The 26,963-nt window shown below is 48.6% G+C and overlaps 1 protein-coding gene across 4 annotated transcripts in view; it reads right to left on the bottom strand.

The window, feature by feature from the left end:
* LOC142254541 (dipeptidase 2-like) overlaps positions 1 to 26,963 on the bottom strand; it is a 939,193-nt gene that overhangs the window by 661,101 nt on the left and 251,129 nt on the right. For all 4 annotated transcript variants that reach the window (XM_075325647.1, XM_075325645.1, XM_075325648.1 and 1 more), the window contains exon 4: positions 25,323 to 25,452. In XM_075325647.1, the coding sequence (XP_075181762.1) occupies positions 25,323 to 25,452 (130 nt within the window). The remainder of the gene's footprint in view (positions 1 to 25,322; positions 25,453 to 26,963) is intronic.

The raw sequence follows: 26,963 nt of genomic DNA, 5'->3' as shown, positions 1-26,963 counted from the left end.
CCTGCATACGTGCGTCCCTTTCTATGGCTGGAATTATGTCACAAAATTTGGACTTGTACCGGGGATCTAATAGTGTGGCAAGCCAGTAGTCATCATCACTTCTAATTTTGACAATACGAGGGTCATGTTGGAGGTAGTGCAGCAAGAAGGCACTCATGTGTCTTGCGCAGCCATGCGGACCAAGTCCACGCTGTGTTTGTGGCATAGAGTTGCTAACCGTTCTTTCTTCCTCTGACATCTCTCCCCAACCTCTTTCAACTGAAATTTGACCAAGGTCTCCCTCATCCGCTGAGTCTTCCATGTCCATGGACAGTTCGTCCTCCATTTCTTCATGTTCTCCTGCACCTTCCTCAACATTTCGCCTGCTACTATGCGCCCTTGTTGATCCCTGTCCCCCATGGTCCCATGCCTGCCGCGTTGGTGATGATGAACGTCTGGACCTTGGTGATGTTGTTGTGTCTTGCGCATATGAATCCTCCTGTAGTTCCTCCCCTTCCTGTTGTCCCACCCCCTGACTCCGAATAGTGTTTAGCGTGTGGTCCAGCATGTAAATGACTGGAATTGTCATGCTGATAATGGCATTGTCAGCGCTAAACATATTCGTCGCCATGTCGAAACTGTGCAGAAGGGTGCATAGGTCCTTGATCTGAGACCACTCCATCAGGGTGATCTGCCCCACCTCTGCATCTCGTTGGCCCAGGCTATACGTCATGACGTATTGCACCAGGGCTCGGCGGTGCTGCCACAGTCGCTGTAACATGTGAAGAGTCGAATTTCAGCATGTCGCCACATCGCATTTCAGGCGATGAACTGGCAGGCCGAAAGACTTCTGGAGCGATGCAAGTCACTCAGCAGCGGTGGTTGAACGGCGGAAGAGAGCAGACAGTTTTCGTGCCCTGATCAGAAGGCCATCTAGGCCGGGATAGTGTGTTAAAAATTGCTGGACAACAATGTTCAACACGTGAGCCATACAAGGCACGTGTGTCACCTTGCCCAGGCGAAGGGCCGCACCCAGGTTTGTAGCATTGTCGCACACGGCCTTATCAGGCTGCAGGTTGAGTGGAGACAACCATTTATTAAACTCAGTCTCCAGAGTTGCCCACAACTCAGCCGCTGTGTGACTCCTATTTCCAAGACATGTCAAGCTAAAGACCGCCTGATGCCGTTGCGCTCTGCTGCCAGCATAGTAATGAGGAGTGCGTGATTCCTTCTGCGCAGTGAGAACGCCGGTAGCCTGACCAGGCAGGCTTGGGGCGGAGGTGGAGGACCCAGATGAGGTGGAGGAGGCAGAAGCAGTGGCGGAACTTGGACAGACAGAGGATTGACACACAAGTCGTGGGGACGGCAAGACTTGTGCAGCAGACCCTTCACCATCTATCACCATAGTTACCCAGGGCCCAGTCAGCGACATGTAATGTCCCTGTCCATGCTTACTGGTCCAAGTATCAGTGGTGAAATGCACCCGTTCATACACAGAGTTTCTCAAGGAAGCGGTGATGTTGTGTGCGACATGCTGGTGTAGCGCAGGCACACCTTTCTTAGAGAAGTAGTGGAAACTGGGCATCTGGTACTGGGGCACAGCGACAGACATAAGGTCTCTAAAATCCTGTGTGTCCACCAGGCGGAAAGGCAGCATTTCGGTAGCCAAGAGCTTACAGAGGGATAAAGTCAACCTCTTAGCTTTGTAATGGGTCGCAGGAAATGGCCTTTTATTTGTCCACATCTGAGAGACAGAGATCTGGCTGCTGTGTATAGACGGTGTTGAGTAGGGTGTCCCTGGAAAAATGCAGGTTTGTGAGGAAAGTGCAGGCGTAGACATGATGTTGCCTTCATCCAACGTTGGTGCTATCGATGTCTGAGAGAGCTGTACACACGCACTTGTTTCCCCTTCCAAACCAACTGACGACCTACCAAGCAAACTGCCTGTTGTGGTTACAGTGGTGGAAGTTGTGCGTGGAAAACCAGGTGTGACACCTGTCCCCACAGTCCTAGAAGATGAAGAGCACGCGGATGCACTGGAAGGGGCAGGCGATGGATGGTTCGCTCCACTAGGCCGCATTGCAGCACGGTGAGCTTCCCACTGGGACATATGATATTTATTCATGTGACGATTCATGGAAGAAGTTGTCAAACTGCTGAGGTTTTGCCCTCTACTAACAGAATCACGACAAATTTTACAGATCACATAATTTGGGCAATCTTTTTCTATGTCAAAAAAGGACCAGGCTAGGCAAGGCTTAGTGGGCATGCGACCTGCTGATCCACCCCGACTAGTGCTCAGAGGCACAGTGGTGGCTGAGGATGCAGTTGTAGACGTGCTACCAGTACTCCGACTCTGTCCAGGAAGGCGCAAGGTAACTTCGTCATCAGTTGCATCCTCCTCCACCGTCTCTGTTGACCTCCTTGAGGGCCTGACTGTGGGTTGACAGTAGGTGGGATCTAGAACTTCCTCATCAATTGTTGTGTTTGCACTCCCCTCACCCTCAGACTGAGCCTCTTCTTGCCCTGACAGAATATTTAAGTTGTCATCCCAATCTGGTATCTGCGTCTCATCGTCATCAGTATGTTCCTCATTGTCTATTACAACAGGTGTTTCAGTTTGTGAATAAGGGTCAACATTATGCTCAGAAACTTGGTCATCACGGCCTGAATCTGAGTCACAAAGGTTCTGGGCATCACTGCAGACCATTTCCTGGTCTGTACTCACTGTAGCTTGGGAGCAGACCTCTGATTCCCAGGCTATAGTGTGACTGAACAGCTCTGCAGACTCAGCCATCTCAGTTCCACCATACTGTGCAGAGCGGATGGAGACTTCAAAGCTGGGAGAAAGCAAGTGTGATTGGGATGACAACGCAGAGGACTGGTGTTTTTTGGATGCGGGAGTTGAGGTGGAGGAGAGGGCACTTGTTGGACCACTTGAGATCCATTCAAGCATTTTCTTTTTTTGGCCATGTGAGGCAAATCCCGGGATATGAAGATGAATTATGACTCCAGTCATGGTCCCTCATCACTCCCTGGCAGTGCCCCCTCCCTTCTTGTTCTCAGTGTTCCACTTACACCTCCATGGCCATGTCCTGTGATATGGAAATGAGGTGGTGTGGGAACAATGGACACAGGATGACTCCCTGCCGTCACCCTGTAACAAGAGTTGTATCTCATTAGCAAGGCTATGGAAATATCCAGACAGAACGACTCCAGTAAAAAATGGTTCATATCTCGCAAGCCATATTTCCGATAAATATGGCAACCATAAAAATGGTGTCTCCGCATGTGGACGATGCCGGCACCCCCTTTTTATGGGAGCAGGACATTGGGAAATGCCCCAGGCGTGATATCAGCCAATGGGGAACTGGCAGACAGGTCATGAGTCCCCTCGTTCTGTAGCTAAATTCATAACTGTCACAATGAGAGCATTGGCGTCCGCCTACGACGCTCCCAGGCAAAGTTATGGCCCATATTCCATGTTGGGATATTGTCCATAACTCAAGCCAGGGGTGGAGCAGTGCTCCCTGTGAGGTCACTAAGGTAGGAGGGGACCTGGATGTGCCCAGGTTGATAACCCTACTTCGGCCATTTTCCAGGGGTCTTTTCGCTGGGGGCACGTGTAGGAAACATCTGTGGGAAGGATCCTAGAAACCTGGGTACAGCGCCCCCCTGTGGCCAGACGCAACAAGGTAACTGCTGGAACTGTGTATGCCTGTTTGTAACCCATGCTTTGATTGTAGCTGTACTCTGACATATGTATATTCTGTAGATTCCCTATTGTATATATTGTAGTTTCTAGTGTGCTTTAGGCTGATTAAATTATATAATTAATCTTGGGCTGTTCTGTTATCTCGATCTTGAATCCCACGTCTGTGTGTTCGGCTAATAGTTACCGTGAAGCGGTTGGTGGCAGCGAGTTTGTGCCAAGGATTATTGTGGGGAGGCCAGTGAGATTCGGGGAGATTTTATATATTCCGCCCGCGGAGGTCGGGGGAATATATACCCTACTCTCACCGGGGACCCTTCAATAATCGGCATAAGTAGTATAGCGGCCTCCTTGCTTATTGTCGGGCAATTCCATAATTGGCCTGACTATAAGAGGGGTGCTAGAGAGCGCGTCACGTGCTCTGTCTGTCGGTCGGGAGGTATAAAGGAGGGGTGACCCCCACTTGTTACTCCCCGATTGTGACGTACTGGTAACCAGCGCGGGGGATTTCTGAGTGACCCCCCCGGTGGTTTGTGACATATTGGTGGCATAGCGGTGGGATCGAGATAATAGTGTGTGTGAGTGTGAGACCCATACTCCCAGACACTAAAGACTGCCTGCAGCAGCTGTGGCTGCTGGGGTCTTCAGACTAGCTCAACACTAGAGTGTCAGAGTGCAGATACTGTAAGGTGTGTGGAGGCATCAGGTGTCAGTTCTGTGTCAGTGACCAAAGTCTGCAAGAATGGCTGAGAGCACCAGGAGCAAAGCCAAAGGAATGGCCGATGCTCAGGCCAGAGACGATGAGGAGGTTGCCCACGAGTCCTCCAGGAGCTCGACGCCAGAAAACCGTTCTGCCGAGGACATTGCGCAACCTGGCACTGCTGGACAAGATGAGGAGGAGCTCACCCAAGGTTCCTCAACGAGCCAGATGCCAGCCCTCCGCTCTGAAAGGGACAGTGAATCGCCTAGCTCTGCAGCGTGCCGCAGATCACCACGTGCCATTCCACCGAGCCTGGGAGGCTCGGATAGCCTTCTTCAAATGGCTATGGCCCTTCTCCAGGCTGGAGACCAGAAGGGCTACAAGGAACTCCTGGCAGAGCGCAGGGCAGAGCGGCAGGCAGCGCGTGAAGAGCGCCAGGCAGAGCGTGAGGCTGCGGAGCGACGGCAACAGGCAGACCGTGACCACCAGCTGCAGCTAGCTCAGCTCCGGCCCTCATCAGCCACACGTGACCTTCAAGACACCAAACTTCCAAAGGTCCGTGTTGAGGACTTCCCAGTGCTGGAGAAGGATGGAGACTTGGACTCTTTCTTGACTGCTTTTGAACGGACTTGCTTGCAGCACCATCTGGACAAGGACCAGTGGGCCAAATACCTGACCCCCCGTTTAAGGGGTAAGGCCCTGGATATCCTTGGGGACTTGCCTGCTGAGGCAGATCAGGGCTACGACACCATCAAGCGGGCCCTGATCCAACAGTACAACCTCACTCCAGAGTCCTACCGCAAGAAGTTCCGGAGCCTACAGAAGGGACCAAAGGACTCCTGGGCTGACCACCGGCGGGCACTTGCCCGAGCTGCCGACCACTGGACCCAAGGCCTGCAGCTTTCCACCGGACCGGAGATCCTGGACTTGTTCATCACGGAGCAACTCTTGTGGAACTGCCCTGAGGATCTCCGCCAGTTCATCCGAGACCAGAAGCCAAAGGGGTCCACGGCTACAGCTGCCCTTGCCGATGACTACACCAACAACCGGGCCCCTGAGGCCAGGAGAGCGGCCACCAGCAGCACCTGGAGAGGGGGTAAGATGAATTCGGCGACTGCCCCACCTGCCCCTAGACTGCAGGGGGTGTCCCCCTCAACTCCCCTCTCCAGGCCCGTGGCGGAACCAAGACGGTGCCACCAGTGCAACCTACCTGGACACTTCAAGGCCATGTGCCCTCAGCGTCCCAAGGCCCCGGCTCCGTCCCCGTCCCAAGGGCCGCCCAAGGTGTATTGTGTGGGTGGGGGTGGTGGTAGGTCCCTGGACAGCTTCCAACCTGTCACCGTCGGCCGGTCTGTGACCATAGGACTGCGAGACAGCGCCTCGGAGGTGACTCTGGTGCGGCCTGAGATGGTGTCCCCCCAAGACTTGATCCCTGGAAAAACCCTCGCTGTCTCCGGGATTGGAGGCACTGACCCGGCGCTGCCTGTTGCTGACATTTATGTGGACTGGGGCGCAGGGCGAGGGGTGAGGGAGGTGGGGGTAACTGATCGGATCCCTGCAAACGTGCTACTTGGGACAGATTTGGGGCAGATAACCTCCCAGTTTGGGCCCCAACCAAGGGCTGAACCTTCAGCCCGTACTGACATGCCTCCGGACAATGTTAATGTGTTATCTATGAATGATGTAAGGGAGGAGGGAGTGAACTCTGATATTTCTGCTTGCATAGACACCATAGACACACACTCAGCTGCAGCTGTGACAGGGGAGGGGGTCAGAGAAAGGTGTGACAATGCCTCTACAAGTAATCAGCCTGTGAGCTGGGATCTGCTGCCCTCTGCAGGGATAAGCAGAGAGCAGGGTGCTGCAGGGGGAGGACCAGTGTGTGGGGTGGGGGCTACCACAGCAAATGTGGGGTCCCCAGAGATTTCACAGCGGGGTTCTGTTGCTGCAGGAGGGGAACAGGCAGGTGAGATTGGGGCCGGTCCAGGAGCGGAAGTGCTCCCAGGTAAGATCTCGGTGCATGGTTCCCCCACAACCGGGGTGTCAGGAAGCCAGGTAGGTCTGCCTGAACCGGCGACTTGGTCAGGAACGGAGGAGGAGCAGGCACGACCCACGGTCGCAGCGGCTGTGGCCGCTGTCACCCGCAGTGGGAGTGCTGGAAGCCAAGGGGCCTCCCGGAGGTCCGGTAGCTCTTCCCCTTCTGACCAAGTGGCAGCCAAGTCAGGTGGAGGCCAGGACACAGGTCCCGGGGTACTGACTGAAGATGTGACAGTCTCGTCGATTCTGGCCACATCTAGTCAGGGGTTTCAGGCAGCGTTAGAAGCTGACGACAGCCTGAAAGCTCTTAAGGAGCAGGCGGCACAGCCTCCCTCGGACTCTGACCCGGAGCGAGTGGTCTGGGACCAAGGACGGCTGTACCGGGCCACGGTCCAGCAGGGTTCACCGGAGGCGTGGCCCAGGGACCGACAGTTGGTGGTACCCTATCCGTTCCGGACGGAGTTGTTGCGGATCGCACATGAGATTCCGATGGCCGGACACCTAGGGATCGCTAAGACCAAGGCCAGGTTAAACCAGCATTTCTACTGGCCAAAAATGGGGGCCGATGTGGCTGCCTACTGCCGTTCGTGTGAAACCTGTCAGAGAGTGGGGAAGGTGGGGCCACACCCCAAAGCCCCACTAGTATCTCTGCCAATCATCGATGAGCCTTTCAGGAGGGTGGCTGTGGATATGGTCGGCCCGCTGGCCATCCCCAGCAGCTCCGGGAAACGCTTCATACTGACGGTAGTGGACTATGCCACCCGGTACCCAGAAGCAGTGGCCTTGTCGTCCATTCGGGCTGACAAGGTGGCCACCGCATTGCTGGAGATTTTCTCCCGAGTGGGTTTTCCCCAGGAAATGCTCACTGACCGGGGGACCCAATTCATGTCCCAGCTGATGGAGGCCCTCTGTAAGCAAGTCCAGGTGCGACATCTGGTGGCCAGCCCGTACCATCCACAGACTAATGGCCTGTGCGAGCGGTTTAATGGCACCTTAAAGCAGATGCTTAAGATGTTGGTCGACTCCCATGGGCGTGACTGGGAGCGGTATCTCCCACACCTGTTATTTGCTTACCGGGAGGTTCCACAGGCCTCAACAGGATTCTCACCGTTTGAGCTCCTGTACGGGCGACGTGTGCGGGGCCCCCTGGCTCTGGTGAAAGAGGCTTGGGAAGGGGATTTGGCCACCCCTGGAGTGTCGGTTATCGAGTATGTCATGCGCTTCCGGGACAAAATGCAGGCCGTGACGCAACTGGTACACGACAATATGGCTCAAGCCCAGGCCGATCAGAAGCGTTGGTACGACCAGAACGCTTGTGAGAGGACCTACCAAGTGGGTCAAAAGGTGTGGGTACTGGTCCCCGTACCACAGGACAAGCTTCAGGCAGCCTGGGAAGGCCCATACCTCGTGTACCAGCAGCTCAACCCTGTAACGTACCTGGTCACCCTGGACCCTGCCCGTGGAAGGCGGAAGCCCTTCCATGTGAACATGATGAAGGCACATCATGAGCGGGAGGCATGTGCGCTCCCCGTGTGCAACCTGCCCGAGGAGGGAGAAGCGGAAACCCTCTTGGATATGCTAGCCCAGGTTAGGGCAGGCGGATCCATTGAGGATGTGGAGGTTGGCCACCAGCTCTTGGAAGACCAACGGTCCCAGCTGTGGGCCACCCTCCTCCCCTTCCGGGGGTTGTTTACCAACCAGCCCGGAAGGACTGACTTGGCTGTCCATCACGTGGACACTGGGGATCATCCCCCGATCCGGCGTTCAGCATATCGGGTCTCCCTGGAGGTGCAGCAACACATGCGCCAGGAGATTGACGAGATGCTGAAGCTGGGGGTGATCCAGGCATCCAACAGCGCTTGGGCCTCGCCTGTAGTCCTCGTCCCTAAGAAGGACCGAACCACTCGGTTCTGCGTGGACTACAGGGGGCTCAATGCGGTCACGGTCGCCGATGCGTACCCAATGCCACGCATCGATGACCTGCTCGATCAGTTGGCCGGGGCTCAGTACCTGACCATCATGGATCTGAGCCGGGGATATTGGCAGATCCCCCTGACTCGCAAGGCCAGGGAACGCTCTGCCTTTATTACCCCATTTGGACTGTACGAGTCCACGGTGATGCCATTCGGGATGAGGAATGCCCCTGCCACTTTCCAGCGGATGGTCAACACCCTGCTCAAGGGACTTGAAGGGTACGCGGCCGCGTACCTGGATGACATTGCCGTCTTCAGTCCCACCTGGGAGGACCACCTAGAGCATCTAGCACAGGTGCTCAGGCGGATCCACCGGGCAGGTTTGACCATCAAGCCGGGAAAGTGTCAGCTGGCCATGAGCGAGGTCCAGTACCTCGGTCACCGGGTAGGTGGGAGAACACTGAAGCCCGAGCCTGAGAAAGTGGAAGCCATCGCATCCTGGCCCACCCCCAGGACCAAGAAGCAGGTGATGTCCTTCTTGGGGACCGCTGGGTACTATAGGAGGTTTGTTCCATGCTATAGTAGCCTGGCAAAGCCCTTGACGGACCTCACCAAGAAGAAGCTGCCCTCTGCAGTCGATTGGACAATGGACTGCGAGACAGCCTTCCGGGCCCTAAAGGACGCCCTGTCCAGCCCGCCCGTGCTACAGGCAGCCGACTTCACGCGGCCGTTTGTAGTACAGACCGACGCCAGTGACTTCGGCCTCGGTGCGGTGCTCAGCCAGGTGGACTCTGCGAGCCAAGAGCACCCAGTCTTGTACCTGAGCAGGAAGCTGTTACCAAGGGAAGTTGCCTATTCCACGATGGAGAAGGAGTGCCTGGCCATAGTGTGGGCCCTGCAGCGTCTGCAACCCTATCTATACGGGCGCCACTTCATCGTGGAGACGGACCACAATCCCCTCAGCTGGTTGCACACCGTCTCTGGGACGAATGGGCGATTGTTGCGATGGAGCCTTGCGCTCCAGCAATACAACTTCACCATTCGCCACAAAAGGGGCCGTGACCACGGTAACGCAGACGGGCTGTCCCGACAAGGAGAGGTCGCGGACGGGCGCACGGGGGAACACCGGAGTGTGCTGCCCCCTAGCGCCCTCAAAAGGGGGGAGGTGTGAGGCAAATCCCGGGATATGAAGATGAATTATGACTCCAGTCATGGTCCCTCATCACTCCCTGGCAGTGCCCCCTCCCTTCTTGTTCTCAGTGTTCCACTTACACCTCCATGGCCATGTCCTGTGATATGGAAATGAGGTGGTGTGGGAACAATGGACACAGGATGACTCCCTGCCGTCACCCTGTAACAAGAGTTGTATCTCATTAGCAAGGCTATGGAAATAGCCAGACAGAACGACTCCAGTAAAAAATGGTTCATATCTCGCAAGCCATATTTCCGATAAATATGGCAACCATAAAAATGGTGTCTCCGCATGTGGACGATGCCGGCACCCCCTTTTTATGGGAGCAGGACATTGGGAAATGCCCCAGGCGTGATATCAGCCAATGGGGAACTGGCAGACAGGTCATGAGTCCCCTCGTTCTGTAGCTAAATTCATAACTGTCACAATGAGAGCATTGGCGTCCGCCTACGACGCTCCCAGGCAAAGTTATGGCCCATATTCCATGTTGGGATATTGTCCATAACTCAAGCCAGGGGTGGAGCAGTGCTCCCTGTGAGGTCACTAAGGTAGGAGGGGACCTGGATGTGCCCAGGTTGATAACCCTACTTCGGCCATTTTCCAGGGGTCTTTTCGCTGGGGGCACGTGTAGGAAACATCTGTGGGAAGGATCCTAGAAACCTGGGTACAGCGCCCCCCTGTGGCCAGACGCAACAAGGTAACTGCTGGAACTGTGTATGCCTGTTTGTAACCCATGCTTTGATTGTAGCTGTACTCTGACATATGTATATTCTGTAGATTCCCTATTGTATATATTGTAGTTTCTAGTGTGCTTTAGGCTGATTAAATTATATAATTAATCTTGGGCTGTTCTGTTATCTTGATCTTGAATCCCACGTCTGTGTGTTCGGCTAATAGTTACCGTGAAGCGGTTGGTGGCAGCGAGTTTGTGCCAAGGATTATTGTGGGGAGGCCAGTGAGATTCGGGGAATATATACCCTACTCTCACCGGGGACCCTTCAATAATCGGCATAAGTAGTATAGCGGCCTCCTTGCTTATTGTCGGGCAATTCCATAATTGGCCTGACTATAAGAGGGGCGCTAGAGAGCGCGTCACGTGCTCTGTCTGTCGGTCGGGAGGTATAAAGGAGGGGTGACCCCCACTTGTTACTCCCCGATTGTGACGTACTGGTAACCAGCGCGGGGGATTTCTGAGTGACCCCCCCGGTGGTTTGTGACAGGCCATCATCTACATTTGTTCCAGTTGTTCGTGTCCATAAAAAAGGGAGCACATTGGATTGTCCATGGTAAGTAGTAGACATCTAACTTTTGCTGGAAGATGGTCTATCTTCAGCAGATGTTAATGGAGCTTTGCCACCTTCCCCACGGACAAACCCTTTTTTTCCTTTTCCAACACGCCTCTTCCCCTTTCCACCAGCATCTGTCATTTTGCCACTCATTTTGATTGCGACAAGATTGTGCACTTAAAATGTGGTAGTAAAAATTGAGAGGTGGTGTAGATTGCAGCGGTGGTCTATCTTTATTAACAGCAGAATAAACAACAATAACTATCCCTGACAATGCAACTACGGCCCTTAAACTGGCAGCATAGTTTGCTAGTATAATGGCTTAGTAACAATGAGTTTGAGTGTGCAATGCAGTGGTGCTGCAAATAGCTTTGCACCAGTGGGACACTAATGGAAGTCTAACAGCCACTTTTAGGATGCCACTAAGTTTACTCAGTGTTTGCTAGTATAATGGCTTAGTAACAATGAGTTTGAGTGTGCAATGCAGAGGTGCTGCACATAGATTTGCACCAGTGGGACACTAATGGAAGTCAAACAGCCACTTTTAGGATGCCACTAAGTTTACTCAGTGTTTGCTAGTATAATGGCTTAGTAACAATGAGTTTGAGTGTGCAATGCAGAGGTGCTGCACATAGGTTTGCACCAGTGGGACACTAATGGAAGTCCAACAGCCACTTTTAGAATGCCACTAGGTTTACTCAGTGTTTGCTAGTATAATGGCTTAGTAACAATGAGTTTGAGTGTGCAATGCAGAGGTGCTGCACATAGGTTTGCACCAGTGGGACACTAATGGAAGTCTAACAGCCACTTTTAGGATGCCACTAAGTTTACTCAGTGTTTGCTAGTATAATGGCTTAGTAACAATGAGTTTGAGTGTGCAATGCAGAGGTGCTGCACATAGATTTGCACCAGTGGGACACTAATGGAAGTCAAACAGCCACTTTTAGGATGCCACTAAGTTTACTCAGTGTTTGCTAGTATAATGGCTTAGTAACAATGAGTTTGAGTGTGCAATGCAGAGGTGCTGCACATAGGTTTGCACCAGTGGGACACTAATGGAAGTCCAACAGCCACTTTTAGAATGCCACTAGGTTTACTCAGTGTTTGCTAGTATAATGGCTTAGTAACAATGAGTTTGAGTGTGCAATGCAGTGGTGCTGCAAATAGCTTTGCACCAGTGGGACACTAATGGAAGTCTAACAGCCACTTTTAGGATGCCACTAAGTTTACTCAGTGTTTGCTAGTATAATGGCTCAGTAACAATGAGTTTGAGTGTGCAATGCAGAGGTGCTGCACATAGATTTGCACCAGTGGGACACTAATGGAAGTCAAACAGCCACTTTTAGGATGCCACTAAGTTTACTCAGTGTTTGCTAGTATAATGGCTTAGTAACAATGAGTTTGAGTGTGCAATGCAGAGGTGCTGCACATAGGTTTGCACCAGTGGGACACTAATGGAAGTCCAACAGCCACTTTTAGAATGCCACTAGGTTTACTCAGTGTTTGCTAGTATAATGGCTTAGTAACAATGAGTTTGAGTGTGCAATGCAGAGGTGCTGCACATAGGTTTGCACCAGTGGGACACTAATGGAAGTCCAACAGCCACTTTTAGGATGCCACTAAGTTTACTCAGTGTTTGCTAGTATAATGGCTTAGTAACAATGAGTTTGAGTGTGCAATACAGAGGTGCTGCACATAGATTTGCACCAGTGGGACACTAATGGAAGTCCAACAGCCACTTTTAGAATGCCACTAAGTTTACTCAGTGTTTGCTAGTATAATGGCTTAGTAACAATGAGTTTGAGTGTGCAATGCAGAGGTGCTGCACATAGGTTTGCATCAGTGAGACAATAATGGAAGTCCAACAGCCACTTTTAGGATGCCACTAAGTTTACTCAGTGTTTGCTAGTATAATGGCTTAGTAACAATGAGTTTGAGTGTGCAATGCAGAGGTGCTGCACATAGATTTGCACCAGTGGGACACTAATGGAAGTCCAACAGCCACTTTTAGGATGCCACTAAGTTTCCTCAGTGTTTGCTAGTATAATGGCTTAGTAACAATGAGTTTGAGTGTGCAAAGGGCAGGAATGTACAGTGGCAGGGTTGTGGGTCTGGGTAGAGGAAAGGAAGCCTCCCTTTCTATCCCTCCTAATGGGGAAATGCAGCGAGGAAATCCCTGACCTTAGTTACACAGACGCTGTCATCTTGTGTAGCTGTTAAAATCTGTTTTCACGGTCCTGACTGTCACCTATGGCTCTGACCCTGCCGGTTTTAGCCCTTACAAGGATTAATAGAAACTTCTATCCCTATTCTGTATAGCGCTGTGTATAGAGCGTACACAGCAGTATCGGAGACAGGAGCTACACCAGCGGTGACTGACACCAAGACGCAGAAGGCAGATAATGGCGTGCTGGAGGAAAATGTCCGTTTTTATAATGCATGGACATGTGACATGGACATCCTATCACACATGCCGTTGCTTCTCTGGCTAAAAGTCCACTTAGCTGTGTGTGTGTCTGGGATTGGCTGACATGCTGGCCCGCCCCACTACACACGCGCGCTTAGGGAAGGAAGACAAGGAAAAAAAAAAAATGGTGATTGCCATTATCCAAACAGCAGTGATCTGAATGCGCTGTTCCCGCACACTATACGCTGAAATTTCATAATAGTGCGAGTCACAGAGTGACTTACATTATTACAGCGGAAAGCCAGCTAGTAATTAGCTTGTCTTTTTGCTGCTAGAACCGTTCTCGAACGTATCTAGAACTATCGAGCTTTAGCAAAAAGCTCGAGTTCTATTTCGATCTAGAACAGCCCCCAAAATCACTCGAGCCGCGAACTGGAGAACCTCGAACCGTGAACCGTGCTCAACTCTAACCAGGATAGAGATTCAGCAGGAGAGGGTAGCAGACATTGCCCTTCACTAAGCAGAGTTATGTACCTGTGTGAAGAGAGAGAAGATGGATGTTAGTCCACTGCCATTTAAATAACTGCCAGCATTTAGATACGACAGGACAGACCAGATAACTGATTGCGGCCAGATAAAAACCCTGCAAAAAATACCAAACTCCTGATAATAAAAGATACTGAGACCACATGGACTCTCCCCCACTATATCAGGTACTCTTGTGCCAGACATTTTAGAGAGAACTGCAGGTATAATGGAAAGGAACAAAATCACAGACAAATAATATTCAAGTGCAAATAATTCAAACCTGAACAGGGAGCAAGCTCACTTTCTTGCTGGAGGAACTGCCCTGCTCACAGAAGCAGAAAGACAGATCCTCACCTACAAGAAACTAAACACAGAACCAAATGGAATAAGCAGAAACACTCTTAAGTGCAAATCCAGCAATTAAGCACAGAAACAGTAAACTTATCTGAAGTAGATTGGGGCACTGAATACACGGGAGAAACAGAAAGGAAAACTCCCAGCCACCTTCAGAAGCAGGCAGGATAGAGTTTATCACCGGCGACCACCAAGCACAAAATGCTCTTCTAAAAAGGCTAGGCTGATCTGCAATAGGATTTCCTGGACTCCCAATTAATTCCATCACCTGTTTGAATGACAGATTCAAACTCAGCTTCATTACCATTCCTGGCCACCAGAGGGAGCTCCACACCAGCACCCACTCAGATGACATTCACAACAGGTCATCTTCACGATAAATTCTTCTCCAGACTGCAGCTGGAGGGAGAGGGCATTGCACAGTATGCCACAGCACTACAGGAGGTGATGGCAGAAATACAAAAGAAGGAATGCGATCAGGCAGTCAGGCAAGAGTCAATGGTTAAAATATTCCATGAGCAGTTCATTCTGGGACTCTACAATACTTCGCTACAAAGGGAGTTGTTGGAGCGTGCCCGGGTGGACCTGACCCTTTTATTCTGGAAACTCCTGACAGAGGCTGGACCCAAAGTAAAGAAGAAATCTACACCTCCAGTGTGGTGCACTATCACGCTGCAAGCCTTAGGGGTACTTTGCACGCTGCGACATCGCTACTGCAATATCGTCAGGGTCAAATCGAATGTGACGCACATCCGGCGCCGGTAACGACGTCGCAACTTGTAAAGCCTAGATGCGCCAATAAACGATCGCAAAAGCGTTGAAAATTGGTGATCTGTGTAGTGTCGGTCATTTTCATAATGTCGCACCAATAGGAGATACAATGTTGTTCCTCGTTCCTGCGGCAGCACACATCGCTGTGTATGCAGCCGCAGGAGTGAGGAATATCTCCTTACCTGCCTCCACCAGCTATGCGGAGGTGGGCGGGATGTTTACGTCCTGCTCATCTCCGCCCCTCCGCTTCTATTGGCCGCCTGCCGTGTGACGTCGCTGTGACGCCGTACGACTTGACCCCTTAGGAAGGAGGCGAGTCGCCAGCCAGATCGACGTCGCAGGGCAGGTAAGTGCGTGTGAAGCTGCCGTAGCGATAATGTTCGCTACGGCAGCTATCACAAGATATCGCATGTGCGACGGGGGCGGGTACTATCGCGCTCTGCATCGCTATCATCGGCTAGCGATGTCGCAGCATGCAAAGAACCCCTTAGTGAAAGCTCGGCATCAGAGTCAGTTCTCGCTCAGGTGGTACAACATTTGCAATCCTCCCTGACCAGCATGTAAGAGAAATTTACGCGGATGGAGCTGGACATGAAGAACTGCCCCACTCCTGAAGTTCCTTACCTGCTTCCACAGTATCGGCTACCCCCAGCCATGGACATGAGGAACAGCTTCGCCTCTGAAGCTCCGTACCGGCTTCCACAGTACCCCTATCAGACTTACCCGCCACCTCCTGCCATGAGACCATATCAATCAGGCCCCCCCGTGGTCCTACCAACCCCCATGGAGACTACACCATATAACAAGAACAGGCCAAAGAGGAGAGAAGATGTCATCTGCTGACAGTGTGGGGTACAGGATAATTGGGCCTGAAATTGCCGGAAGGGACCCACAATCAAACCAGAACCGCCGTTAAACTACCAACCCTCACAGTAGAAGAAAAGTGACAACACGTGATCAAACATCCATAAATAAGTCTTTTATTGAAACATAAAACAGGAGTAGGATACAGGGACCAATAGAATCAGTGTTGGAGAAAAAGGGAGCTAACCTGCAGTATATAAGAATCAACTGTACCACCAAAAAATATGTATTTTACAAGTTGTAAAAAATGTTGTAAACTGTGATCTTTAATTGATACTCAATAGAATGTGTATGATGTATATAAAGCCCATAAAATACAACATACATACAATAATTGTAGATGCAAAATTAAGAGGTTGGTACAGATAAATCTCACATTACCAAAAAGGTGACTACATATAGAACCACCCCCTGACGAAGATGTTTCACCGAAACGGCCGTCGGGTTGCTGGACGCTTTCCTGCCTCCTCTCGCCCCATATATCTGTAACATCTAGTTTACTATTGTCCTCATAGTAAGGTTTTTTACTAGCCATTGTCAGCTCCCCTTTTGGTAGCCATTTGTATTCTTTATTTTATACCAAATGTTGGATTAGCAAAGGTTTCTCTTTAGCCTTTGTCAGTTTTTGTACTGTTAGCCGACTGTATTTTTTGTTGATAATGAAACCATTGATGGATTAGTAAAATTCTTGTTTTTTATTGACGAATCTACAATCCTTGGATATATTAAAATCCTCATTAGGTATTTTTGACGAGCTTCTATATGTAGTCACCTTTTTGGTAATGTGAAAGTTATATGTACCAACCCCTTAATTTTGCATGTACAATTATTGTATGTATGTTGTATTATATGGGCTTTATATACATCCTACACATTCTATTGAGTATTAAGCGGGCTTTACACGCTGCGACATCGCTAATGTGGAGTCGTTGGGGTCACGGAATTCGTGACGCACATCCGGCCGCATTAGCGATGCCGTTGCGTGTGACACCGATAAGCGATTTTGCATCGTTGCAAAAACGTGCAAAATCGCTAATCGGCGACATGGGGGTCCATTCTCAAATCTCGTTACTGCAGCAGTAACGAGGTTATTCCTCGTTCCTGCGGCAGCACACATCGCTGCGTGTGACGCCGCAGGAACGAGGAAGCTCCCCTTACCTGCCTCCCGGCCACTATGAGGAAGGAAGGAGGTGGGCGGGATGCTCAGCTCCGCCCCTCCGCTGCTATTGGGCGGCGGTTCAGTGACGTCGCTGTGACGCCGCACGGACCGCCCCCTTAGAAAAGAGGCGGTTCGCCCTTCACAGCGACGTCGCCGGACAGGTATGTATGTGTGACGGCTGTTGTGCGGCACGGGCAGCGATTTGCCCGTGTCGCGCATCAGATGGGGGCGGGTACCCACACTAGCGATATCGGGACCGATATCGCAGTGTGTAAAGTAGCCTTTACTGTAATTATAGATCACAGTTTAAAAATTTTTTACAACTTGTAAAATGCATATTTTTTGGTGGTACCATTAATTCTTATATACTGCAGGTTAGCTGCCTTTTTCTCCACCACTGGTTCTATTAGTCCCTGTAAACTACTCCTGTTGAACAGTATGTTTCAATAAAAGACCTATTTATGGATGTTTGAGCTCATGTTGTCTCTTTTCTTCTATTCCTTACTTGGTGATTTGTCTAAATTTATATATCATGTCAATAAATCTTATATATGCATGTATTAGCAATCTTTTATTATAATGGATTTGGGATAATTGTAATCATGCATTTTTCATCACTTATGTTTTTGTTCCAACCCCACAGTAGGCCAGACGCAACAAGGTAACTGCTGGAACTGTGTATGCCTGTTTGTAACCCATGCTTTGATTGTAGCTGTACTCTGACATATGTATATTCTGTAGATTCCCTATTGTATATATTGTAGTTTCTAGTGTGCTTTAGGCTGATTAAATTATATAATTAATCTTGGGCTGTTCTGTTATCTCGATCTTGAATCCCACGTCTGTGTGTTCGGCTAATAGTTACCGTGAAGCGGTTGGTGGCAGCGAGTTTGTGCCAAGGATTATTGTGGGGAGGCCAGTGAGATTCGGGGAGATTTTATATATTCCGCCCGCGGAGGTCGGGGGAATATATACCCTACTCTCACCGGGGACCCTTCAATAATCGGCATAAGTAGTATAGCGGCCTCCTTGCTTATTGTCGGGCAATTCCATAATTGGCCTGACTATAAGAGGGGCGCTAGAGAGCGCGTCACGTGCTCTGTCTGTCGGTCGGGAGGTATAAAGGAGGGGTGACCCCCACTTGTTACTCCCCGATTGTGACGTACTGGTAACCAGCGCGGGGGATTTCTGAGTGACCCCCCCGGTGGTTTGTGACAGGCCATCATCTACATTTGTTCCAGTTGTTCGTGTCCATAAAAAAGGGAGCACATTGGATTGTCCATGGTAAGTAGTAGACATCTAACTTTTGCTGGAAGATGGTCTATCTTCAGCAGATGTTAATGGAGCTTTGCCACCTTCCCCACGGACAAACCCTTTTTTTCCTTTTCCAACACGCCTCTTCCCCTTTCCACCAGCATCTGTCATTTTGCCACTCATTTTGATTGCGACAAGATTGTGCACTTAAAATGTGGTAGTAAAAATTGAGAGGTGGTGTAGATTGCAGCGGTGGTCTATCTTTATTAACAGCAGAATAAACAACAATAACTATCCCTGACAATGCAACTACGGCCCTTAAACTGGCAGCATAGTTTGCTAGTATAATGGCTTAGTAACAATGAGTTTGAGTGTGCAATGCAGTGGTGCTGCAAATAGCTTTGCACCAGTGGGACACTAATGGAAGTCTAACAGCCACTTTTAGGATGCCACTAAGTTTACTCAGTGTTTGCTAGTATAATGGCTTAGTAACAATGAGTTTGAGTGTGCAATGCAGAGGTGCTGCACATAGATTTGCACCAGTGGGACACTAATGGAAGTCAAACAGCCACTTTTAGGATGCCACTAAGTTTACTCAGTGTTTGCTAGTATAATGGCTTAGTAACAATGAGTTTGAGTGTGCAATGCAGAGGTGCTGCACATAGGTTTGCACCAGTGGGACACTAATGGAAGTCCAACAGCCACTTTTAGAATGCCACTAGGTTTACTCAGTGTTTGCTAGTATAATGGCTTAGTAACAATGAGTTTGAGTGTGCAATGCAGAGGTGCTGCACATAGGTTTGCACCAGTGGGACACTAATGGAAGTCTAACAGCCACTTTTAGGATGCCACTAAGTTTACTCAGTGTTTGCTAGTATAATGGCTTAGTAACAATGAGTTTGAGTGTGCAATGCAGAGGTGCTGCACATAGATTTGCACCAGTGGGACACTAATGGAAGTCAAACAGCCACTTTTAGGATGCCACTAAGTTTACTCAGTGTTTGCTAGTATAATGGCTTAGTAACAATGAGTTTGAGTGTGCAATGCAGAGGTGCTGCACATAGGTTTGCACCAGTGGGACACTAATGGAAGTCCAACAGCCACTTTTAGAATGCCACTAGGTTTACTCAGTGTTTGCTAGTATAATGGCTTAGTAACAATGAGTTTGAGTGTGCAATGCAGTGGTGCTGCAAATAGCTTTGCACCAGTGGGACACTAATGGAAGTCTAACAGCCACTTTTAGGATGCCACTAAGTTTACTCAGTGTTTGCTAGTATAATGGCTTAGTAACAATGAGTTTGAGTGTGCAATGCAGAGGTGCTGCACATAGATTTGCACCAGTGGGACACTAATGGAAGTCAAACAGCCACTTTTAGGATGCCACTAAGTTTACTCAGTGTTTGCTAGTATAATGGCTTAGTAACAATGAGTTTGAGTGTGCAATGCAGAGGTGCTGCACATAGGTTTGCACCAGTGGGACACTAATGGAAGTCCAACAGCCACTTTTAGAATGCCACTAGGTTTACTCAGTGTTTGCTAGTATAATGGCTTAGTAACAATGAGTTTGAGTGTGCAATGCAGAGGTGCTGCACATAGGTTTGCACCAGTGGGACACTAATGGAAGTCCAACAGCCACTTTTAGGATGCCACTAAGTTTACTCAGTGTTTGCTAGTATAATGGCTTAGTAACAATGAGTTTGAGTGTGCAATACAGAGGTGCTGCACATAGATTTGCACCAGTGGGACACTAATGGAAGTCCAACAGCCACTTTTAGAATGCCACTAAGTTTACTCAGTGTTTGCTAGTATAATGGCTTAGTAACAATGAGTTTGAGTGTGCAATGCAGAGGTGCTGCACATAGGTTTGCATCAGTGAGACAATAATGGAAGTCCAACAGCCACTTTTAGGATGCCACTAAGTTTACTCAGTGTTTGCTAGTATAATGGCTTAGTAACAATGAGTTTGAGTGTGCAATGCAGAGGTGCTGCACATAGATTTGCACCAGTGGGACACTAATGGAAGTCCAACAGCCACTTTTAGGATGCCACTAAGTTTCCTCAGTGTTTGCTAGTATAATGGCTTAGTAACAATGAGTTTGAGTGTGCAAAGGGCAGGAATGTACAGTGGCAGGGTTGTGGGTCTGGGTAGAGGAAAGGAAGCCTCCCTTTCTATCCCTCCTAATGGGGAAATGCAGCGAGGAAATCCCTGACCTTAGTTACACAGACGCTGTCATCTTGTGTAGCTGTTAAAATCTGTTTTCACGGTCCTGACTGTCACCTATGGCTCTGACCCTGCCGGTTTTAGCCCTTACAAGGATTAATAGAAACTTCTATCCCTATTCTGTATAGCGCTGTGTATAGAGCGTACACAGCAGTATCGGAGACAGGAGCTACACCAGCGGTGACTGACACCAAGACGCAGAAGGCAGATAATGGCGTGCTGGAGGAAAATGTCCGTTTTTATAATGCATGGACATGTGACATGGACATCCTATCACACATGCCGTTGCTTCTCTGGCTAAAAGTCCACTTAGCTGTGTGTGTGTCTGGGATTGGCTGACATGCTGGCCCGCCCCACTACACACGCGCGCTTAGGGAAGGAAGACAAGGAAAAAAAAAAAATGGTGATTGCCATTATCCAAACAGCAGTGATCTGAATGCGCTGTTCCCGCACACTATACGCTGAAATTTCATAATAGTGCGAGTCACAGAGTGACTTACATTATTACAGCGGAAAGCCAGCTAGTAATTAGCTTGTCTTTTTGCTGCTAGAACCGTTCTCGAACGTATCTAGAACTATCGAGCTTTAGCAAAAAGCTCGAGTTCTATTTCGATCTAGAACAGCCCCCAAAATCACTCGAGCCGCGAACTGGAGAACCTCGAACCGTGAACCGTGCTCAACTCTAACCAGGATAGAGATTCAGCAGGAGAGGGTAGCAGACATTGCCCTTCACTAAGCAGAGTTATGTACCTGTGTGAAGAGAGAGAAGATGGATGTTAGTCCACTGCCATTTAAATAACTGCCAGCATTTAGATACGACAGGACAGACCAGATAACTGATTGCGGCCAGATAAAAACCCTGCAAAAAATACCAAACTCCTGATAATAAAAGATACTGAGACCACATGGACTCTCCCCCACTATATCAGGTACTCTTGTGCCAGACATTTTAGAGAGAACTGCAGGTATAATGGAAAGGAACAAAATCACAGACAAATAATATTCAAGTGCAAATAATTCAAACCTGAACAGGGAGCAAGCTCACTTTCTTGCTGGAGGAACTGCCCTGCTCACAGAAGCAGAAAGACAGATCCTCACCTACAAGAAACTAAACACAGAACCAAATGGAATAAGCAGAAACACTCTTAAGTGCAAATCCAGCAATTAAGCACAGAAACAGTAAACTTATCTGAAGTAGATTGGGGCACTGAATACACGGGAGAAACAGAAAGGAAAACTCCCAGCCACCTTCAGAAGCAGGCAGGATAGAGTTTATCACCGGCGACCACCAAGCACAAAATGCTCTTCTAAAAAGGCTAGGCTGATCTGCAATAGGATTTCCTGGACTCCCAATTAATTCCATCACCTGTTTGAATGACAGATTCAAACTCAGCTTCATTACCATTCCTGGCCACCAGAGGGAGCTCCACACCAGCACCCACTCAGATGACATTCACAACAGGTCATCTTCACGATAAATTCTTCTCCAGACTGCAGCTGGAGGGAGAGGGCATTGCACAGTATGCCACAGCACTACAGGAGGTGATGGCAGAAATACAAAAGAAGGAATGCGATCAGGCAGTCAGGCAAGAGTCAATGGTTAAAATATTCCATGAGCAGTTCATTCTGGGACTCTACAATACTTCGCTACAAAGGGAGTTGTTGGAGCGTGCCCGGGTGGACCTGACCCTTTTATTCTGGAAACTCCTGACAGAGGCTGGACCCAAAGTAAAGAAGAAATCTACACCTCCAGTGTGGTGCACTATCACGCTGCAAGCCTTAGGGGTACTTTGCACGCTGCGACATCGCTACTGCAATATCGTCAGGGTCAAATCGAATGTGACGCACATCCGGCGCCGGTAACGACGTCGCAACTTGTAAAGCCTAGATGCGCCAATAAACGATCGCAAAAGCGTTGAAAATTGGTGATCTGTGTAGTGTCGGTCATTTTCATAATGTCGCACCAATAGGAGATACAATGTTGTTCCTCGTTCCTGCGGCAGCACACATCGCTGTGTATGCAGCCGCAGGAGTGAGGAATATCTCCTTACCTGCCTCCACCAGCTATGCGGAGGTGGGCGGGATGTTTACGTCCTGCTCATCTCCGCCCCTCCGCTTCTATTGGCCGCCTGCCGTGTGACGTCGCTGTGACGCCGTACGACTTGACCCCTTAGGAAGGAGGCGAGTCGCCAGCCAGATCGACGTCGCAGGGCAGGTAAGTGCGTGTGAAGCTGCCGTAGCGATAATGTTCGCTACGGCAGCTATCACAAGATATCGCATGTGCGACGGGGGCGGGTACTATCGCGCTCTGCATCGCTATCATCGGCTAGCGATGTCGCAGCATGCAAAGAACCCCTTAGTGAAAGCTCGGCATCAGAGTCAGTTCTCGCTCAGGTGGTACAACATTTGCAATCCTCCCTGACCAGCATGTAAGAGAAATTTACGCGGATGGAGCTGGACATGAAGAACTGCCCCACTCCTGAAGTTCCTTACCTGCTTCCACAGTATCGGCTACCCCCAGCCATGGACATGAGGAACAGCTTCGCCTCTGAAGCTCCGTACCGGCTTCCACAGTACCCCTATCAGACTTACCCGCCACCTCCTGCCATGAGACCATATCAATCAGGCCCCCCCGTGGTCCTACCAACCCCCATGGAGACTACACCATATAACAAGAACAGGCCAAAGAGGAGAGAAGATGTCATCTGCTGACAGTGTGGGGTACAGGATAATTGGGCCTGAAATTGCCGGAAGGGACCCACAATCAAACCAGAACCGCCGTTAAACTACCAACCCTCACAGTAGAAGAAAAGTGACAACACGTGATCAAACATCCATAAATAAGTCTTTTATTGAAACATAAAACAGGAGTAGGATACAGGGACCAATAGAATCAGTGTTGGAGAAAAAGGGAGCTAACCTGCAGTATATAAGAATCAACTGTACCACCAAAAAATATGTATTTTACAAGTTGTAAAAAATGTTGTAAACTGTGATCTTTAATTGATACTCAATAGAATGTGTATGATGTATATAAAGCCCATAAAATACAACATACATACAATAATTGTAGATGCAAAATTAAGAGGTTGGTACAGATAAATCTCACATTACCAAAAAGGTGACTACATATAGAACCACCCCCTGACGAAGATGTTTCACCGAAACGGCCGTCGGGTTGCTGGACGCTTTCCTGCCTCCTCTCGCCCCATATATCTGTAACATCTAGTTTACTATTGTCCTCATAGTAAGGTTTTTTACTAGCCATTGTCAGCTCCCCTTTTGGTAGCCATTTGTATTCTTTATTTTATACCAAATGTTGGATTAGCAAAGGTTTCTCTTTAGCCTTTGTCAGTTTTTGTACTGTTAGCCGACTGTATTTTTTGTTGATAATGAAACCATTGATGGATTAGTAAAATTCTTGTTTTTTATTGACGAATCTACAATCCTTGGATATATTAAAATCCTCATTAGGTATTTTTGACGAGCTTCTATATGTAGTCACCTTTTTGGTAATGTGAAAGTTATATGTACCAACCCCTTAATTTTGCATGTACAATTATTGTATGTATGTTGTATTATATGGGCTTTATATACATCCTACACATTCTATTGAGTATTAAGCGGGCTTTACACGCTGCGACATCGCTAATGTGGAGTCGTTGGGGTCACGGAATTCGTGACGCACATCCGGCCGCATTAGCGATGCCGTTGCGTGTGACACCGATAAGCGATTTTGCATCGTTGCAAAAACGTGCAAAATCGCTAATCGGCGACATGGGGGTCCATTCTCAAATCTCGTTACTGCAGCAGTAACGAGGTTATTCCTCGTTCCTGCGGCAGCACACATCGCTGCGTGTGACGCCGCAGGAACGAGGAAGCTCCCCTTACCTGCCTCCCGGCCACTATGAGGAAGGAAGGAGGTGGGCGGGATGCTCAGCTCCGCCCCTCCGCTGCTATTGGGCGGCGGTTCAGTGACGTCGCTGTGACGCCGCACGGACCGCCCCCTTAGAAAAGAGGCGGTTCGCCCTTCACAGCGACGTCGCCGGACAGGTATGTATGTGTGACGGCTGTTGTGCGGCACGGGCAGCGATTTGCCCGTGTCGCGCATCAGATGGGGGCGGGTACCCACACTAGCGATATCGGGACCGATATCGCAGTGTGTAAAGTAGCCTTTACTGTAATTATAGATCACAGTTTAAAAATTTTTTACAACTTGTAAAATGCATATTTTTTGGTGGTACCATTAATTCTTATATACTGCAGGTTAGCTGCCTTTTTCTCCACCACTGGTTCTATTAGTCCCTGTAAACTACTCCTGTTGAACAGTATGTTTCAATAAAAGACCTATTTATGGATGTTTGAGCTCATGTTGTCTCTTTTCTTCTATTCCTTACTTGGTGATTTGTCTAAATTTATATATCATGTCAATAAATCTTATATATGCATGTATTAGCAATCTTTTATTATAATGGATTTGGGATAATTGTAATCATGCATTTTTCATCACTTATGTTTTTGTTCCAACCCCACAGTAGACCGGAGTCCTGTGGGGGAAGCTCAAAGCGAGACAGAACAGTATGAGAATGAACATCTGGTAGCAGGAAGTCCCATCCCGCGTGCCGAATTCGAAGGTGTTGCCATAGATTGCTTTCTAGACAAGTGACAACTATGCTAGAAGCTTTCTTCAATCAATACTTCTAGGCCCTAGCCTGACCTGAATGAGAGACTCAGATTCATTTGACTGCTGCTAACCACCAGCCCTTCCCAGTAAAAGGGGTCGTGTGGATTCAGTTTGGCGAATACACCATATGTTCAGTTAGGCTAGGCGAACCGAACCTTGAGAGGTTCGCTCATCTCTAGTAATAGGCTATATTGAATGCACGGACAAAGTGAGGTAAAACCAACAGATGTAACATATAAAAGATATTTAATAAGAAATCACCTTGAGATGAATCAACAAATTCCAATTCTTCATATTCTTTACACATTCTCTTGATAACATCAATTTGTTCCAAAGCTAGCCTTACTGCATCTTTATCTTGAGCACTGCACAACACATATGCTGACCAGAACTAGAAGAAACAGAATTTATAGAATGAATTATTTATTATACATTTTTCCAAACTTACACATGCTTTAAAGTCCCTATTGGCAAACTAGAATTTTTTTTGGAGTACAGAGATGCCTTCAAGAGGCAAAATTACAAATTAATAATTTATTTTAAAGGGAACCTGTCAGGTCCAATATGTAGCCAGAACCAGAAGCAGTTCTGGGTGTATATTGCTAATCCCTGCTTAACCGTCCCTGTATAAACTTGCATAGAAAAAGAAATATTTAGAAAAAGTATTTCTAAAGATCTTTTACAGTATGCTAATGAGCGAGGGCATTAGTACCCTGGGCATTAGTTCCCCGGCCAGTCGGCTTCATTAGCATGTTAGTACGACCCTGTGGGCGTGCTATCATGCTAATGAATACGCAGCGTCACAGTATGAACTCCCTCACCTCTCCGACGCCATCGCTGGATTTCGGCTCTGTGCGCATAACCCCGGAGTTTGGGTCATGTGCACTACTTCAGTTTGAAGCCAGGACACATACAGATGGCTTCATAGTGTGCATGAGCCAAACTCCGGGATCATGCACACTGAGCCAAAATCCCCCGTCGGACGTGATGACGGCGGAGAAGTGAGTATAGATCATCCTGTGACACTGCATATTTATTAGCATGGTAGCATGCCTACAGGGGCATACTAACATGCTAATGAGGGGCGACTGGCCGGGGAACTAACGCCCAGAGGGCTAGTTTCCTCGCTCATTAGCATATGGTAATAGATCTTTAGAAATATTTTTTTCTAAAGATGTCTTTATCTATGCTAGTGTATACAGGGACTGTTAGGCAGGAATTAGTAATCTACACCCAGAACTGCTCGTGGTTCTGGGTGCATATTGGACCTGACAGGTTCCCTTTAAGGTGGTTCAGTAAAAAGTGAGTGTGCTGTTATCTGGAAAATAAATTATAATACTTCACTCTTTGAAGTACTGCACTTAGGTTCTTTGTTCATGAAGATTAAAGGATTTACAAACGGGTTTCTGCCTTTGACAACATTCACATAATCAGTATTTGGTCAGTATTTTACATCCGCATTTATAAGTCAAAACGAGGAAAGGGTGAAAAATACAAAAGTGGTGCACGTGTTTCTATTATACTTTCCTCTGATTATTCCACTTCTGGTTTTGACCTACAAATTCTGATATAAAATACTGACCAAATATGGAAAGTGTGAACCTGTTCTAAATCAGGTGAGTATCTAATTATTGTTACACTACATAACTGCATTTTATGCCCTGTTGCACCTATATATAGTTTTTGCATTAGCCAAAGACCTTTGTGCATGGGAGGTAAGGTTAAATTATGACCAATTGCCCTGGTGAGCCAGATTGATTTTTGTGTATAGCACAATGGTCCTTTTTTAAAATATTTTGTGTGGTTCTTTCTGTTTTGTATTGAAACCTTATTAAAATTGTATTTTTTTTATGATACCTAGTGTACACTGTAATTATTTGCTTAACTCAAGGAGGCCACATT

The sequence above is a fragment of the Anomaloglossus baeobatrachus genome, chromosome 10 (genome assembly GCF_048569485.1).
Source record: "Anomaloglossus baeobatrachus isolate aAnoBae1 chromosome 10, aAnoBae1.hap1, whole genome shotgun sequence".
NCBI lineage: Eukaryota > Metazoa > Chordata > Amphibia > Anura > Aromobatidae > Anomaloglossus > Anomaloglossus baeobatrachus.
This window is presented reverse-complemented; position numbering and strand designations above follow the sequence as displayed.